The 18,593-nt window shown below is 44.4% G+C and overlaps 1 protein-coding gene across 1 annotated transcript in view; it reads right to left on the bottom strand.

Moving 5' to 3' along the window:
- The window catches only part of LOC112221360 (plasma membrane calcium-transporting ATPase 3), a 143,793-nt gene that overhangs the window by 45,557 nt on the left and 79,643 nt on the right, over positions 1 to 18,593 (bottom strand). Inside the window, exons 12-14 of the mRNA XM_042304342.1 lie at positions 14,514 to 14,646; positions 14,325 to 14,434; positions 11,676 to 11,810 (exon numbers count right to left, since the gene is read on the bottom strand). Coding sequence (XP_042160276.1) covers positions 11,676 to 11,810; positions 14,325 to 14,434; positions 14,514 to 14,646 — 378 coding nt within the window. The remainder of the gene's footprint in view (positions 1 to 11,675; positions 11,811 to 14,324; positions 14,435 to 14,513; positions 14,647 to 18,593) is intronic.

Below are 18,593 nucleotides of genomic sequence, written 5' to 3'. Positions count from 1 at the left end.
ACCCCACATAGCCTGGTTCCTCTCTACCCGGCACAGCCAGAAGAGGACTGGCCACCCCACATAGCCTGGTTCCTCTCTATCCGGTACAGCCAGAAGAGGACTGGCCACCCCACATAGCCTGGTTCCTCTCTAGGTTTATAATCTCCACCCGGCACAGCCAGAAGAGGACTGGCCACCCCACATAGCCTGGTTCCTCTCTAGGTTTATAATCTCCACCCGGCACAGCCAGAAGAGGACTGGCCACCCCACATAGCCTGGTTCCTCTCTAGGTTTATAATCTCCACCCGGCACAGCCAGAAGAGGACTGGCCACCCCACATAGCCTGGTTCCTCTCTATCCGGTACAGCCAGAAGAGGACTGGCCACCCCACATAGCCTGGTTCCTCTCTAGGTTTATAATCTCCACCCGGCACAGCCAGAAGAGGACTGGCCACCCCACATAGCCTGGTTCCTCTCTAGGTTTATAATCTCCACCCGGCACTGCCAGAAGAGGACTGGCCACCCCACATAGCCTGGTTCCTCTTTAGGTTTATAATCTCCACCCGGCACAGCCAGAAGAGGACTGGCCACCCCACATAGCCTGGTTCCTCTCTACCCGGCACAGCCAGAAGAGGACTGGCCACCCCACATAGCCTGGTTCCTCTCTACCCGGCACAGCCAGAAGAGGACTGGCCACCCCACATAGCCTGGTTCCTCTCTACCCGGTACAGCCAGAAGAGGACTGGTATGACGTAGAAGTCCGTCACTGGCCGCGGGCAGCATTTGGTTCTTTAACGCACACACATATTCATCACTCCTCCCTGCGCCATTATACCATAAGTTAACAATGTGGGTCGACACACAATTTAACTTCTGTCTTGGTGCATGCATTTCACACTTGTCAATGTTCATATTTGAGAGATACAATAATTATTATACTTATCAATGTGGTGGATGAGCGCATTGTTTGTTTGTTCTGTTCCTCTCTCTCCATCTCTGTAGCTTCTGGGTATGCTGGAAAAGGACCCGAGCTAAGGGAATTGGGTTGGCTTTATAGTGCCTGTCCCAAATGGCTCATTAATGCATATGGGCATATTGAAAGATATTGTCAGTAATGATGTAATGTTGTAAATGTTATGTTGTGATATTGTTTAAAACCGTGTTGCAATGTATATCCTTTAGTATGTTTAGTTCATGGAAAATGTAGGTTTGTATTGTTAATTGATTAATTAATTAGGGTTAATTGTTCTGAGGGGAGGGGCTAGCCCTACAAAAGGAGCCTCTCTCCAGTCTCTAAGGGGGATTTTTTGGATTGAGCTGTGGATGGGGCAGCATTGTTGTTAAGCTGTCCCATAAGGTAGACGTTGATGGCAGTACTGTTATTTTCTGTTCCGGAATCACTTGTAAATAAACACCTTTGCACAGAAGAACTTTTGCGGTTCCGCCATCTTTTTATTTTATAGAGGTTAGGTTATCCAGTTTAGCCATCTGGCCTACTCTACGTGACATATGGTGGCAGTGGTGGGATGGCATACCGCAAATCAGTGAATTCCAACAAGAGAGGTAAAGGAATGCGTACAGGATTGCGTTCTCAGCAACAGCATCAACTGTCAGAAAAGGTATGTGAAGTTGAACCGGGGTGGAATACCATGGAATCGTCTGGTGAAGAAGAGGTCAAGTAGGAGGTGAAGGAGCAGTTGGGGTTGGGGGACCAGAACCACACCCAACCATGGTAACCCTTTTTCAGCAACTTTTCACCTGCCTTGAGAGGAGGGACGAAGACCTCAAGCAGGAGTTACGTGGCCTACGCCAATCTATCCTCACAGCTCCCCACCAGGCGGAACTCATCAGTGAGAGCCCAAGATTGGGTCTTCCAACACCAGGACGACAAAGGCTCGATGCAGCAGGGACTTCAACTCCACAGCAGGCACCCCAAGCAGTAATGAGGCCAGCACCAGGAGACCAGTCCAGCAGTGTTAACGTCCATCTTCCAGCATTCCTGAGGAAGGAGCCAAAGATGCCCTCATACCAGCAGGGGAGGACATTGAAAACTACCTGCTGAGGTTTGAGCGCATGGCTAAGACGTGGCAGTGGCCTGAGGTAGAGTGGGCCTGCAGGCTTGTCCCATTGCTCACGGGCAAGGCCTTAGAGGCTTACACAGCAATGGATGAGGGGCTGGCCAATGTCTACAAGGGCTTGAAGGAAGCGCTGCTGGTGAAGTTTGACATCTCACCGGAAACCTACCGTCAACGCTTCAGAGCTGCATCAACGCCATCGGGTGAGTCGCCGACAGAGACGTACCACCGCCTCAAGGGTCTCTACCGACGATGGGTTCGACCGGGAGAAGACACAGGACGAAATCGGGGAGGTCATCATCCTCGAGCAACTTCTACAAGTTCTACCACACGACATTCGAACCTGGGTCCGAGAGCACGAGCCCAAGGACGGGCTTATGGCGGCCAAGCTTGCACTGCAGTATCTTAATGCACGTAAAGGGGGCCCACCACAACCTGCAGCACCGCTCCAAGGAGTCTCAGAGACACAAGGGACATCAAAAACGCCAGAGATGGTGGAGGTAACTCTGGGGGTTATGTGTCTGGGAGGGAGGTAAGGGATCATGCAGTTCGCTCTGATGGGAGGGGTCTGACCTGTTTTTACTGCCGGCAACAGGGGCACAAAGCTTCAATGTGTCCGCTACGTAAATCCAAGCTCTCAGGTTACTGTTATGTACCCAGAGAGGGGGATGGTGTTCAGAATAGACAGACTCGGGAAGGGTCATGCTTGGTACCTGTAAAAGTGAATGGTAAAAGTCTTACTGCAATGATTGACACCGGCAGTTCCCTGTCATTGATCAGAAAAGGTAATGTACCTGTTAATGACATTGATTATGGTCATCAGACACTGATCCAATGTGTCCATGGTGACCAGTCACAGCAGCCCACAGCTGAGCTCACAGTTGAGATTCAGGGTCAGAAATACCTCCTCAAAGTTGGGGTAATGGAGAAGCTACCTTTTGAGATGATTTTGGGGAGGGATGTGCCTGTACTCTCTGATCTGTTGGGAAGTGTGGGGGTCAGCTATATGAGCAGTCAGTTTGCCAGTCTGATGTTCAGATGGCATGTTCAGTTGTCACTCGTGCCCAGGCCAAAGCTGGTTTACAACCTCTGCCTGACTTGTGTGATAGTCTGTGCGAGGGGGGAACCAAAGGGCCCAGAAAGTCACGCCGCCAGCGGCGTCTTGAGAAGTATGTGGGAACCCCTGTACCTGTTGCTGATGTGTCTGGGTTAGAGGTGCAATGGGATGTTCCACAAAATTTTGCTACTCTGCAGAAGTCTGACGCAACCTTGAAATGTTTGTTTGACAAGGCCTTAGCTGGGGACAGTCAATCTTTATGTGGGGGGATTTACACAGTAGACAACCACATACTCTACCTTGGGTCAGAGGCAGATAGCAGGAAGTTGGTGGTGCCATCTACCTGTAGACCACTTGTTCTCAACCTTGCACATACAGTTCCATGGGCAGGCCATCTAGGGCAACATAAGACCTATCTTAGGCTAGGCTCCCGTTTCTTTTGGCCCTCCATGTATACTGATGTACAAAAATACTGCAAATCATGCCCCACGTGCCAGAAAACCAGTGCTGTCCGTAGGTCTGAACGGGCTCCTCTATGTTCACTGCCAGTTATCTCTACCCCATTCAAGAGAATTGCAATGGACATTGTTGGACCCTTGGAGAAGAGTAGTGCAGGTTACAAGTATATATTGGTGATCTGTGACTATGCCACCCGGTTCCCAGAAGCCTTCCCACTCCGTTCCATAACCACTCCAAAGATAATCAGTGTTCTTGTTCAGCTCTTCTCTCGTGTAGGAATCCCAGATGAAATCCTGACGGACCAAGGGACAAACTTCACCTCGCGACTGATGGTTCAACTCCACCGACAGCTGGGCATTAAAGGCTTGAGGACTACTCCCTACCATCCCCAAACGGATGGGCTCGTAGAGATTCAATCAAACGCTCAAGAACATGCTGAGGAAGTTTGTGGCTGACACTGGTAAAGACTGGGATAAGTGGTTACCCTTTCTGCTTTTTGCTTACAGGGAGGTGCCTCAGGCATCGACAGGTTTCTCGCCATTCGAACTCCTCTATGGATGGCCAGTGCAAGGACCACTGGACCTGCTGAAGAAGTGCTGGGAAGGTTCCCCAGTAGCTACCTCAGGACAGGGATTGTCCAGTATGTCCTCCAGATGCGAGACAGGTTGGAACGGTACCGAGAGGAAGCTAGAGCAAACCTTCAGCAAGCCCAGAAGGCCCAGAAGAGAGGCTATGACCAGCACGCTCGCCACAGAGAGTTTGAGCCAGGACAGAAAGTCCTGCTCCTCCTTCCCTCGTCTACCAGCAAGCTCCTTGCGCAATGGCAAGGACCGTACCTAATTGGGAGGAAGATGGGCCCAGTGACCTACGAGGTGCTGCACCCGGACAAGGGTAAGAAGAAGCAAACCTACCATGTGAACCTTCTCAAGGCCTGGGAGGAGAAAGAGGAACTGTCCAAAGGAAAGTCCTTTCTGGTCCGCAGAGTAGAAGAGGATGAGTCGGATGGAGTCACAGAGGCATGGAAAGAACGAGCAGAAGTCATACTGGCTCACCTGGAAGAAGACAAGCAAGATGAGCTGAAGCAGCTGTTTGGCAAGTATCCGGCCCTCTTCAGTCAGAGACCAGGAAGAACCAAAGTCCTGGAACACGTCATTCGTTTGAAACCTGGCCAGAACCCTGTCCGCCAGCATCCTTACCGTGTGCCTGAGAGGCTGGTGGTAGGCCTCAAGGAAGAGGTCCACACCATGATAGAGATGGATGTTGTCGAGCCATCTTCAAGTGAATGGAGCAGCCCTATTGTCATTGTCCCAAAGAAGGATGGCTCTTTGCGCGTCTGCATGGACTTCCGTAAGGTGAATGCCATCTCCCAGTTTGATGCCTATCCCATGCCCCGCATTGACGACTTACTGGAGAGAATAGGTAGAGCTCATTACATCACCACATTGGATCTCTGCAAAGGGTACTGGCAGGTGCCCCTGGATGAACAATCCAAGGCCTACACTGCATTCCGGACGCCAATGGGCCTGTTCCAGTTCAAGGTCATGCCGTTTGGCCTTCATGGGGCCCCCTGCGACTTTCCAGAAGCTGATGGACAAGGTCCTCCAGGACTGTGACGATTACTGTGCTGCTTACTTGGACGACGTGGTGATCTACAGCCACTCCTGGGAGGAGCACATACAGCATCTTAGCAGCGTCCTGGGGAAGATCCATGAAGCAGGCCTCACGCTTAACCTCCTGAAGTGTGAGTGGGCGAAACAGGAGACAAAGTACCTGGGTTACCAGCTGGGTAAGGGTGAAGTTCGGCCTCAGGTGGAGAAAGTGGAGTCCATCAGGAATAGCCCTCAACCCAGAACCAAGACACAGGTGAAGTCCTTCCTAGGTCTGGCAGGGTGGTACCGGAGATTCATTCCACAGTTTTCGACCATCGCTGTCCCTCTGACCAACCTCACTTCGAAGGGGGCCAGCAACCCTGTGAAGTGGACTGAGGAGTGTGAGGAAGCCTTCATGACACTGAAAAAACGACTGTGCTCATTCCCTGTTCTCCAGACCCCTGATTTTAAGAAGAGATTTCTCGTGCAGGTGGACGCTTCGGCTGTAGGAATTGGAGCTGTACTGGCCCAAGGGGAGCCAAGAGAAGAGCTTCCTGTGCTGTACCTGAGTCAGAAGCTGTTGCCCAGGGAAACCAGGTATTCTACAATCGAAAAGGAGTGCCTGGCTATAAAGTGGGCCCTAGATAGCCTCCGTTACTACCTTCTTGGGAGGGAATTTGACCTGCACACTGACCACAGAGCACTGACCTGGATCCAGACCATGAAGGACCGGAATTCTCGTGTGACCAGGTGGTATCTGGAGCTCCAGCCCTTCAGGTTCTGTGTCCGTCACAAGGCAGGAAAAGAGAACGTTACTGCGGACTACCTATCAAGGCTCCCGAACATGGTCGCTTCAGGAGAGGAGGAAGGTAATGTGACGTAGAAGTCCGTCACTGGCCGCGGGCAGCATTTGGTTCTTTAACGCACACACATATTCATCACTCCTCCCTGCGCCAGTATACCATAAGTTAACAATGTGGGTCGACACACAATTTAACTTCTGTCTTGGTGCATGCATTTCACACTTGTCAATGTTCATATTTGAGAGATACAATAATTATTATACTTATCAATGTGGTGGATGAGCGCATTGTTTGTTTGTTCTGTTCCTCTCTCTCCATCTCTGTAGCTTCTGGGTATGCTGGAAAAGGACCCGAGCTAAGGGAATTGGGTTGGCTTTATAGTGCCTGTCCCAAATGGCTCATTAATGCATATGGGCATATTGAAAGATATTGTCAGTAATGATGTAATGTTGTAAATGTTATGTTGTGATATTGTTTAAAACCGTGTTGCAATGTATATCCTTTAGTATGTTTAGTTCATGGAAAATGTAGGTTTGTATTGTTAATTGATTAATTAATTAGGGTTAATTGTTCTGAGGGGAGGGGCTAGCCCTACAAAAGGAGCCTCTCTCCAGTCTCTAAGGGGGATTTTTGGATTGAGCTGTGGATGGGGCAGCATTGTTGTTAAGCTGTCCCATAAGGTAGACGTTGATGGAAGTACTGTTGTTTTCTGTTCTGGAATCACTTGTAAATAAACACCTTTGCACAGAAGAACTTTTGCGGTTCCGCCATCTTTTTATTTTTATAGAGGTTAGGTTATCCAGTTTAGCCATCTGGCCTACTCTACGTGACAACTGGCCACCCCACATAGCCTGGTTCCTCTCTACCCGGTACAGCCAGAAGAGGACTGGCCACCCCACATAGCCTGGTTCCTCTCTAGGTTTATAATTTCCACCCGGCACAGCCAGAAGAGGACTGGCCACTCCACATAGCCTGGTTCCTCTCTAGGTTTATAATCTCCACCCGGCACAGCCAGAAGAGGACTGGCCACACCTCATAGCCTGGTTCCTCTCTAGTTTTCTTCCTAGGTTTTGGCCTTTCTAGGGAGTTTTTCCTAGCCTCCCTGCTTCTACACCTGCATTGCTTGCTGTTTGGGGTTTTAGGCTGGGTTTCTGTACAGCACTTTGAGATATCAGCTGATGTAAGAAGGGCTTTATAAATACATTTGATTTGATTTGCAGGAGCTGTATTTACTTTGCTTAGTTCCGGGACAATGTGGACCGTGTTGACTTTCAATGTAGCAACTGCTATTTTGCGGAGGACTACAGGAGCAAAGTAGCTACTCTTAGCAAGCAAGTAGCAAACCTGCATAAACTGCTGGGAATCCACACCCACCTACTTTTCATTTTTCTTCCACCCCAGTAGCCGGACGGCGCTCTGGTCTGGTGGAAATTTTACCTCCATGTCAACTCTCCACAGCCAACTTGCCAGTGCTAGGCTGGGTTACATCCCCGAAGGGGTCTCCCTCTTTCCTGGAGAATGGAGCTGATCTTGACCCAACCAACCAGCCATGGAGGTACATCACTTGCCGTGGAAGTCGAAGAAGGCGTCCCCTGGCAACGGGGTCTCCATGGAGATGTTGAGCCCTGAACTGACACAGACCAGAAACAGCTTTGCCGCCCTGGATCCAGAGGTTCCGGCGCATTCTTCATTGGTGGCTTCCCATTCAAGATCTGATCCGGAGGAACCTGCGTCTTCGTCCGTGGTGGTTTACCAATCAAGATCGGATCCGGAGGTACCTGCATCTTCATCCTCGGCTCTGTCTCCCTCTCCGGTGGCTTCTACCTCGGGTTCAGATCCTCGGAGCTCCCAGCCTCATCAGACCGTGAGGCTGCCTGAGAGACCGGCCTGTTCAACATCACCAGCATCATAGGCAGCTCTGTGGTGAGAAACGTCTCGGTCCCCAAGGCAAAAACCCTGTGCTACCCAGGAGCACGAATACAGGACAGCACAAGGCTGCTTCTGACTGTTCTACCACAGGAACACGAGTACAGGACATAACAAGGCTGCTTCAGACTGTCAGGAGGGCTAGCTCAGAACATTTGAAAATGGATTTTAAAACCTATTTTGACACCTTCTGGAAACAGAAGATTCTCTACAGGAATGACAGAGTCAAATCATCTTAGCTGCTGCTAATGGGGATCCATAATAAACCCCAGGAAGAGTAGCTGCTGCCTTGGCAGGAACTAATGTGGATCCATAATAAACCCCAGGAAGAGTAGCTGCTGCCTTGGCAGGAACTAATGGGGATCCATAATAAACCCCAGGAAGAGTAGCTGCTGCTAATGGGGATCCATAATAAACCCCAGGAAGAGTAGCTGCTGCTAATGGGGATCCATAATAAACCCCAGGAAGAGTAGCTGCTGCCTTGGCAGGAACTAATGGGGATCCATAATAAACCCCAGGAAGAGTAGCTGCTGCTAATGGGGATCCATAATAAACCCCAGGAAGAGTAGCTGCTGCCTTGGCAGGAACTAATGGGGATCCATAATAAACCCCAGGAAGAGTAGCTGCTGCTAATGGGGATCCATAATAAACCCCAGGAAGAGTAGCTGCTGCTAATGGGGATCCATAATAAACACAAATACACATAGCCCCAAGCCACCAGACTGCTGAAAAATGAATCAATGGCCACCAGACTGCTGAAGAATGAATCAATGGCCACCAGACTATTTACACTGACCCCCCCCCCCTTTGATGTTACACTGCTGCTACTCGCTGTTCATTATTATGCATAGTCACACAACCTAAATGTACAAATTACCTTAACTAACCTGTACCCCTGCACATTGAACCGGTACCAGAACCCTCTGTACATAGCCTCGTTATTGTTATGTTGCTTTTTATAATTTTTTACTTTAGTTTATTTGGTAAATATTTTCTTAACTCTTTCTTTAACTGCATTGTTGGTTAAGGGCCTGTAAGTAAGCATTTTACGGTAAGGTCTACTCTTGTTGTATTTGGCGGATGGGACAAATAAACTTTGATGTGATTTGATTTGAACTTTGCTGCACAGCTATTTTCAGGTCTCTCCAAAAATGTTTGATCAGGTTCAAGTCCGGGCTCTGCCAGGGCCAGTCAATTACATTCAGAGACTTGTTCCGAAGCCACTCCTGCGTTATCTTGCTGTGTGCTTAGGGTCGTTGTCCTGTTGGAAGATGAACCTTCGCCCCAGTCTGAGGTCCTGAGCGCTCTGGAGCAGGTTTTCATCAAGGATCTCTGTACTTTGCTCTGTTCATCTTTACCTCGATCCTGACTAGCCTCCCAGTCCCTGCTGCTGAAAAACAACCCCACATTATGATGCTGCCACCACCATGCTTCACCATAGGGACGGTGGCAGGTTTCCTCCAGAGGTAACGCTTGGCATTCAAGCCGAAAAGTTAAATCTTGGTTTCATCGGACCAGAGAATCTTGTTTCTCATGGTCTAAGAGTCATAAGGTGCCTTTTGACAAACTCCAAGCGGGCTGTCATGTGCCTTATACTGAGGAGTGGCTTCTGTCTGGCCACTCTACCATAAATACCTGGGACCTTCAATGCTGCAGAAATGTTTTAGTACACTATCCTGTCTCGGAGCTGTACGGACAATTCCTTCGACCTCATGGCTTTTGCTCTGACATGCACTGTCAACTGCGGGACCTTATATAGACAGGTGTGTGCCTTTCCAAATCATGTCCAATCACTTGATTTTACCACATGTGGACTCCAATCAAGTTGTAGAAACATCTCAAGGATGATCAATAGAAACAGGATGCACCTGACCTCAATTTAGAGTCTCATAGCAAAGGGTCTGAATACTTATGTAAATAACGTACTTTCTGTTTTATATTTTTAACACATTTGTTTTCGCTTTGTAATTATGGGGTATTGTGATGTCATTATGGAGTATTGTGATGTCATTATGGGGTGTTATGATGTTATTATGGAGTATTGTGATGTCATTATGGGGGTGTTATGATGTTATTATGGAGTATTGTGATGTCATTATGGGGCGTTGTGATGTCATTATGGGGTATTGTGATGTCATTATGGAGTATTGTGATGTCATCATGGGGTATTGTGATGTCATTATGGAGTATTGTGATGTCATTATGGGGTGGTATGATGTCATTATGGGGTGTTGTGATGTCATTATGGGGTATTGTGATGTCATTATGGAGTATTGTGATGTCATCATGGGGTGTTGTGATGTCATTAAGGAGTATTGTGATGTCATTATGGAGTATTGTGATGTCATTATGCGGTGTTGTGATGCCATTATGGAGTATTGTGATGCCATTATAAGGTGTTGTGATGTCATTATGGGGTGTTGTGATGTCATTATGGGGTATTGTGATGTCATTATGGAGTATTGTGATGTCATTATGGGGTATTGTGATGTCATTATGGGGTGTTGTGATGTTATTATGGGGTGTTGTGATGTTATTATGGGGTGTTGTGATGCCATTATGGGGTATTGTGATGTCATTATGGGGTGTTCTGTGTAGACTGATGAGGAATTATTTTTATTCAATCCATTGTAGAATAAGGCTGTAATGTAACAAATTGTGGAAAAAGTCAAAGAGGTCTGAATACTTTCCGAAGGCGCCGTACAGTAAGAGGATGTAACATCATACCTTATCATATAATAATATGTAATATCATACCTTATAATATAATAATATGTAATATCATACCTTATAATATAATAATATGTAATATCATACCTTATCATATAATAATATGTAATATCATACCTTATAATATAATAATATGTAATATCATACCTTATCATATAATAATATGTAATATCATACCGTATCATATAATAATATGTAATATCATACCTTATAATATAATAATATGTAATATCATACCTTATCATATAATAATATGTAATATCATACCTTATCATATAATAATATGTAATATCATACCTTATCATATAATAATATGTAATATTATACCTTATCATATAATAATATGTAATATCATACCTTATCATATAATAATATGTAATATCATAGCTTATCATATAATAATATGTAATATCATACCTTATCATATAATAATATGTAATATTATACCTTATCATATAATAATATGTAATATCATACCTTATAATATAATAATATGTAATCTAACCCTGTATAGTTGTTATCTTATAATATAATAATATGTCATCTAACCTTGTATAGTTGTTATTTTATAATATAATAATATGTCATCTAACACTATATAGTTGTTTTCTTATAATATAATAATATGTAATCTAACCCTATATAGTTGTTATCTTATAATATAATAATATGTCATCTAACCTTGTATAGTTGTTATTTTATAATATAATAATATGTAATAACTAACCTTGTATAGTTGTTATCTTATAATATAATAATATATAATAACTAACCTTGTATAGTTTTTAAATGTAATAATAAATAACCTAATAACTGATGTAATAACTGACCTTGTATAGTTGTATAGAATTGAAATAGGTCCTGCATACTGATGAATGTGTTTGTTTTTCATGACCCTGTTTTCTTTCTGCTTCCGTTTTGGATTTATATTGATGTGTGTATTTTCTGTAAATCAGAGCTCACCTGTAAAAGAGACCTTGGTCTCAGTATGAATACCTGGTAAAATAACCGGTATACAGTTGTTCGATGATAATAATGTTAGGTGTATTTAAACTAACCTTGAACAGCTGTTCCTCAGGGACCCGGTCTCGGACAGCGCTGTAGTCTTGCTGTAGGTCCAGAACGAAGCCCAGCAGGCCACACTCTGTCTTGTTCCCCACCTGCTTAGCTAGACCCCCCTCCTGGTCTGCAGGCTGGGGTGGGGGGGTAAACATGTATTATAAGTATTGACCAACAAATACTGTCTGTCTCTCAGTCTCAGTGTTGGTGTCAGTCTCTTGTCTTTTTCTCTGTCTCTCAGTCTCAGTGTTGGTGCCAGTCTCTTGTCTATTTCTCCGTCTCTCAGTCTCAGTGTTGGTGTCAGTCTCTTGTCTTTTTCTCTGTCTCTCAGTCTCAGTGTTGGTGTCAGTCTCTTGTCTATTTCTCTGTCTGTCAGTCTCAGTGTTGGTGTCAGTCTCTTGTCTATTTCTCTGTCTGTCAGTCTCAGTGTTTGTGTCAGTCTCTTGTCTATTTCGCTGTCTCTGTCACTCAGTCTCAGTGTTGGTGTCAGTCTCTTGTCTATTTCTCTGTCTGTCAGTCTCAGTGTTTGTGTCAGTCTCTTGTCTTTTTCTCCATCTGTCAGTCTCAGTGTTTGTGTCAGTCTCCTGTCTATTTCGCTGTCTCTGTCACTCAGTCTCAGTGTTGGTGTCAGTATCTTGTCTCTTTCTCTGTCACTCAGTGTTGGTGTCAGTCTCTTGTCTATTTCTCTGTCTCTCAGTGTTTGTGTCAGTCTCTTGTCTATTTCGCTGTCTCGGTCACTCAGTCTCAGTGTTGGTGTCAGTCTCGTGTCTATTTCTCTGTCTCTCAGTCTCAGTGTTTGTGTCAGTCTCTTGTCTATTTCGCTGTCTCTGTCACTCAGTCTCAGTGTTGGTGTCAGTCTCTTGTCTATTTCTCTGTCTCTCAATGTTGGTGTCAGTCTCTTTTCTATTTCTCTGTCACTCAGTCTCAGTGTTTGTGTCAGTCTCTTGTCTTTTTCTCTGTCTCTCAGTGTTGGTGTTTGTCTCTTGTCTATATCTATGTCTGTCAGTCTCAGTGTTTGTGTCAGTCTCTTGTCTATCTCTCCATCTGTCAGTCTCAGTGTTTTGGTCAGTCTCTTGTCTATTTCGCTGTCTCTGTCACTCAGTCTCAGTGTTGGTGTCAGTCTCTTGTCTATTTCTCTGTCTCTCAGTGTTTGTGTCAGTCTCTTTTCTATTTCTCTGTCTGTCAGTCTCAGTGTTGGTGTCAGTCTCTTGTCTATTTCACTGTCTGTCAGTCTCAGTGTTTGTGTCAGTCTCTTGTCTATTTCTCCATCTGTCAGTCTCAGTGTTGGTGTCAGTCTCTTGTCTATTTCAGTGTCTCTGTCACGCAGTCTCAGTGTTGATGTCAGTATCATGTCTTCTTCCCTGTCTCTGTCTCTCAGTCTCAGTGTTGGTGTCAGACTCTTGTCTCTTTCTCTGTCACTCAGTGTTGGTGTCAGTCCCGTGTCTATTTCTCTGTCTCTCAGTCTCAGTGTTTGTGTCAGTCTCTTGTCTATTTCGCTGTCTCTGTCACTCAGTCTCAGTGTTGGTGTCAGTCTCTTGTCTATTTCTCTGTCTCTCAATGTTGGTGTCAGTCTCGTTTCTATTTCTCTGTCACTCAGTCTCAGTGTTGGTGTCAGTCTCTTGTCTATTTCTCCATCTGTCAGTCTCAGTGTTGGTGTCAGTACCTTGTCTTTTTCCCTGTCTCTGTCTCTCAGTCTCAGTGTTGGTGTCAGTCTCTTGTCTATTTCTCTGCCTCTCAGTGTTGGTGTCAGTCTCTTGTCTATTCCTCTGTCTCTCAGTGTTGGTGTCAGTCTCTTGTCTATTTCTCTGTCAGTCTCAGTGTTGGTGTCAGTCTCTTGTCTATTTCTCTGTCAGTCTCGGTGTTGGTGTCAGTCTCTTGTCTATTTCTCTGTCTCTCAGTGTTGGTGTCAGTCTCTTGTCTATTTCTCCATCTGTCAGTCTCAGTGTTGGTGTCAGTCTCTTGTCTATTTCTCAGTCTCAGTGTTGGTGCCAGTCTCTTGTCTATTTCTCTGTCTCTCAGTCTCAGTGTTTGTGTCAGTCTCTTGTCTATTTCTCTGTCTGTCAGTCTCAGTGTTGGTGTCAGTCTCTTTTCTATTTCTCCGTCTCTCCGTCTCTCAGTCTCAGTGTTGGTGTCAGTCTCTTGTCTATTTCTCCGTCTCTCAGTCTCAGTGTTGGTGTCAGTCTCTTGTCTTTTTCTCCGTCTCTCAGTCTCAGTGTTGGTGTCAGTCTCTTGTCTATTTCTCCATCTGTCAGTCTCAGTGTTGGTGTCAGTCTCTTGTCTATTTCTCAGTCTCAGTGTTGGTGCCAGTCTCTTGTCTATTTCTCCGTCTCTCAGTCTCAGTGTTGGTGTCAGTCTCTTGTCTTTTTCTCCGTCTCTCAGTCTCAGTGTTGGTGTCAGTCTCTTGTCTTTTTCTCTGTCTCTGTCTCTCAGTCTCAGTCTCTTGTCTATTTCTCTGTCTCTCAGTGCTGGTGTCAGTCTCTTGTCTATTTCTCTGTCTCTCAGTGTTGGTGTCAGTCTCTTGTCTATTTCTCCGTCTGTCTGTCTCAGTGTTGGTGTCAGTCTCTTGTCTATTTCTCCGTCTCTCAGTCTCAGTGTTGGTGTCAGTCTGTCCCTATCTCCTTCCTTCCACCCCCCGTCCCTCTCTTCACCATGATCTTGGATGTGTAGGCACTGTTGATAGCGATGGCGTTGACCAGTAGTTCTAGAGTCTTGGGGTTGACCTGTTTTGGTTCCGGAACTGACCGGTGGTGCTGGTCACCTACAAACACACAAGACACACTTTACTACTGCGACACTGTGTGTGTGTGCGTGTGTGTGTGTGTGTGTGTGTGTGTTACCTAGGAAGGTCTGTACGACAGTCATGCGGTTGGTGGTCAGAGTGCCGGTCTTGTCGGAGCAGATGGCCGTAGCGTTCCCCATCGTCTCACATGCATCCAGGTGGCGAACCAGGTTATTATCCTTCATCATTTTCTACAGGAGGAGAGAGGAGGGAGGAACACCTGCCGACTAGGGTTAGCTAAAATGGTAAAACTACCAGTTGGGTAAAAGCTCTGATCAATGCAACGGACCAAACACCTTACAATGTTTTAAATATTTTAAAATATTTTTTAAGTACAATTGTAACATCTAAAGGTTAGACAATCTAAGTAAAATCATTTTTAAAAAAAGAACCAGCTTTTAAAAAACAAATGGAAGTATAAAGGTAGTTTTGTTCCTACCCCAAAAAGCGGTTAAATACGTGTAAAACTGAGTGTTTCATGAGTTTTCTTATAGCTCCTAGATATAGGACAAACACTTCAGAACCTTGTTTCTTATGATTTAGTTTTACACGTAAGGGGGTCCTACAACTCTAAATCAAATAGCTAAATAATTCATAGTATGACCATCTTCAAAACAATCCCATACGTCACCTTAGACCCCCCCCTCTCAACGTCACCTTAGACCCCCCCTCTCAACATCACCTTAGACCCCCTCTCAATGTCACCTTAGACCCCCTCTCAACGTCACCTTAGACCCCCCTCTCAACATTACCTTAGACCCCCTCTCAACATTACCTTAGACCCCCCCTCTCAACGCCACTTTAGGAACCCCCTTCTCAATGTCACCTTAGACCCCCCTCTCAACTTCACCTTAGACCCCTCTCAACTTCACCTTAGACCCCCCAACGTCACCTTAAGACCCCCACTCCCCAACAGCCATTTCTCCAGCATGTCCACAAAATGTTTGCTCACAGAAATAAACCAACAGCATCGACACCACACAGAATATACACCATGTGTCAAACTCATTCCAACGAGGAACGTGTACTTGATTGATTAAGGTCACTTATTCATGTATTGTATTATTGGTTGTCTGATGTCTGGGTACATATTATTGGTTGTCTGATTGCAGGGTACATATTATTGGTTGTCTGATGTCTGGGTACGTATTATTGGTTGTCTGATGTCTGGGTACGTATTATTGGTTGTCTGATGGCAGGGTACATATTATTGGTTGTCTGATGTCTTGGTACATATTATTGGTTGTCTGATGTCTGGGTACATATTATTGGTTGTCTGATGTCTGGGTACACATTATTGGTTGTCTGATGTCTGAGTACGTATTATTGGTTGTCTGATGGCAGGGTACATATTATTGGTTGTCTGATGTCTTGGTACATATTATTGGTTGTCTGATGTCTGAGTACGTATTATTGGTTGTCTGATGTCTGGGTACGTATTATTGGTTGTCTGATGGCACGGTACATATTATTGGTTGTCTGATGTATTGGTACATATTATTGGTTGTCTGATGTCTGGGTACATATTATTGGTTGTCTGATGTCAGGGTACATATTATTGGTTGTCTGATGTCAGGGTACATATTATTGGTTGTCTGATGTCAGGATACATATTATTGGTTGTCTAATATCTAAATATCCAGATTTAGCCCACTGCAGTTAAATAAACACTCTTTGTGATCCTGATTTAGCCCACTGCAGTTAAATAAACACTCTTTGTGATCCTGATTTAGCCCACTGCAGTTAAATAAACACTCTTTGTGATCCTGATTTAGCCCACTGCAGTTAAATAAACACTCTTTGTGATCCTGATTTAGCCCACTGCAGTTAAATAAACACTCTTTGTGATCCTGATTTAGCCCACTGCAGTTAAATAAACACTCTTTGTGATCCTGATTTAGCCCACTGCAGTTAAATAAACACTCTTTGTGATCCTGATTTAGCCCACTGCAGTTAAATAAACACTCTTTGTGATCCTGATTTAGCCCACTGCAGTTAAATAAACACTCTTTGTGATCCTGATTTAGCCCACTGCAGTTAAATAAACACTCTTTGTGATCCTGATTTAGCCCACTGCAGTTAAATAAACACTCTTTGTGATCCTGATTTAGCCCACTGCAGTTAAATAAACACTCTTTGTGATCCAGATTTAGCCCACTGCAGTTAAATAAACACTCTTTGTGATCCTGATTTAGCCCACTGCAGTTAAATAAACACTCTTTGTGATCCTGATTTAGCCCACTGCAGTTAAATAAACACTCTTTGTGATCCAGATTTAGCCCACTGCAGTAAAGGGTTAACTGGAATCCCACGGTAGATATGAGTATCACCATAAGCCTCATCTAAATCTTAATCAGTTACACAATATTCTTTAAATTCCCAATCTGACCATTTTGTGGCCATGCTGTCTGAAGAAATGTTTATTCCTGTGAGCAACCATTTTGTGGCCATGCTGTCTGAAGAAATGTTTATTCCTGTGAGCAACCATTTTGTGGCCATGCTGTCTGAAGAAATGTTTATTCCTGTGAGCAACCATTTTGTGGCCATGCTGTCTGAAGAAATGTTTATTCCTGTGAGCAACCATTTTGTGGCCATGCTGTCTTGAAGAAATGTTTGGGAACGATGGTTCTGTATGATACATGCTGAGTTTGACCGTCAGTGAGTTTATTCAATCTTCAAGATGTTCATTATGTCCAGGCAGTTTATTGGCAGCGCCCTCCAATAAGGGGACTGACATTTGTATTTCTAAAATATCCATGTTTTATACAGTGCATTCAGAAATTATTCAGACCCCTTGACTTTTTACACATTTTGTTACGTTACAGTTTTATTCTAAAATTAATTACATTGTTTTTTTCCCTTCAATCTACACACAATACCCCAAAATGACAAAGCAAAAACAGGTTTTTAGACATTTTTGCAAAGTTATTAAAAACAAAAAGCTGAAATGTCCTTTTTCCAAAGTATGACAAACATTGTTCAAAAATTACAGTCTTGTTTTGACGCTACAAACTTGGCAAACCTGACATTTTTGCAATCCTCTCAAGCTTGTCAGGTTGGAAAACTGCACAAAATCTCCAGAGATGTTCTGAAATGTCCTTTTTTTCCATAAGCAACTTCAGTTTACCCTGTTGGAAGGTGAACCTTCAGTCTGACATTGTTCAGCACCTTTGGGGCAGGGTAGCCTAGTGGTTAGAGTGTTAGACTAGTAACCGGAAGGTTGCATGTTCAAATCCATGAGCTGACAAGGTACAAATCTGTTGTTCTGCCCCTGAACAAGCAGTTAACCCACTGTTCCTAGGCCGTCATTGAAAATAAGAATTTGTTCTTAACTGACTTGCCTAGTTAAATAAAGGTAAAAAAAATAATATTTCAGTTTTTAATTTGTAATAAATCTCTATAACCTGTTATTGCTTTGTCATTATGGGGTATTGTGTGTAGATTGATGAGGGGGGAAAAAAGTAATTTAATCATTTTTAGAATAAGGCTGTAACGTAACAAAATGTGGAAAAGGTCAAGGGTTCTGAATACTTTCCGAATGCACAGTAAATATAGTAATACTACAGTATTTAGGCAATATTATTCTAGAGTATTTTTTCGTTTGGGTTACCTGTCAATGTTCAACATATTTGAACTAAGACCACAATGGAAATACATTGAAAGCTGCAATATAACTTTTTGGGTGTTAATCTCAACAAATTTATAAATGAATTGTATTCACATTTATGGTTGTATTGTGTTTTTAAATACTCAAATAAAATGAATCAATCAAGGTATACTACCGTGTGGGGTAGAATATTCTACACTACAAAACACTACAAAACTCTATATTAAGCACTACCCGATCAAGGGGGCATCGAGGGGGCATCGAGGGGGCATCGAGGGGACATCGAGGAGACATCGAGGGGACATCGAGGGGGCATCGAGGGGACACCCCAAAGACAGCACATTCAAATAAAAACAGCATTGAAAAATCTAGCAGTAAAGCAGCCCAATCGATCAAAATCATTCTAACGTAAGCACTGTGAGATCGAGGGATACTGGTGTGTAGTATTTGACAACATACAACAACATTATATAGTACATTGCTTTCAGATAGTATTGTTATTCCACATTACAACCTGAATTTAAAATGGAC

The sequence above is a fragment of the Oncorhynchus tshawytscha genome, linkage group LG22 (genome assembly GCF_018296145.1).
Source record: "Oncorhynchus tshawytscha isolate Ot180627B linkage group LG22, Otsh_v2.0, whole genome shotgun sequence".
In the NCBI taxonomy this organism is placed as follows: Eukaryota; Metazoa; Chordata; class Actinopteri; order Salmoniformes; family Salmonidae; genus Oncorhynchus; species Oncorhynchus tshawytscha.
The sequence above is the reverse complement of the archived record's forward strand: the minus strand, read 5'-3'. Positions and strand labels throughout refer to the sequence as shown.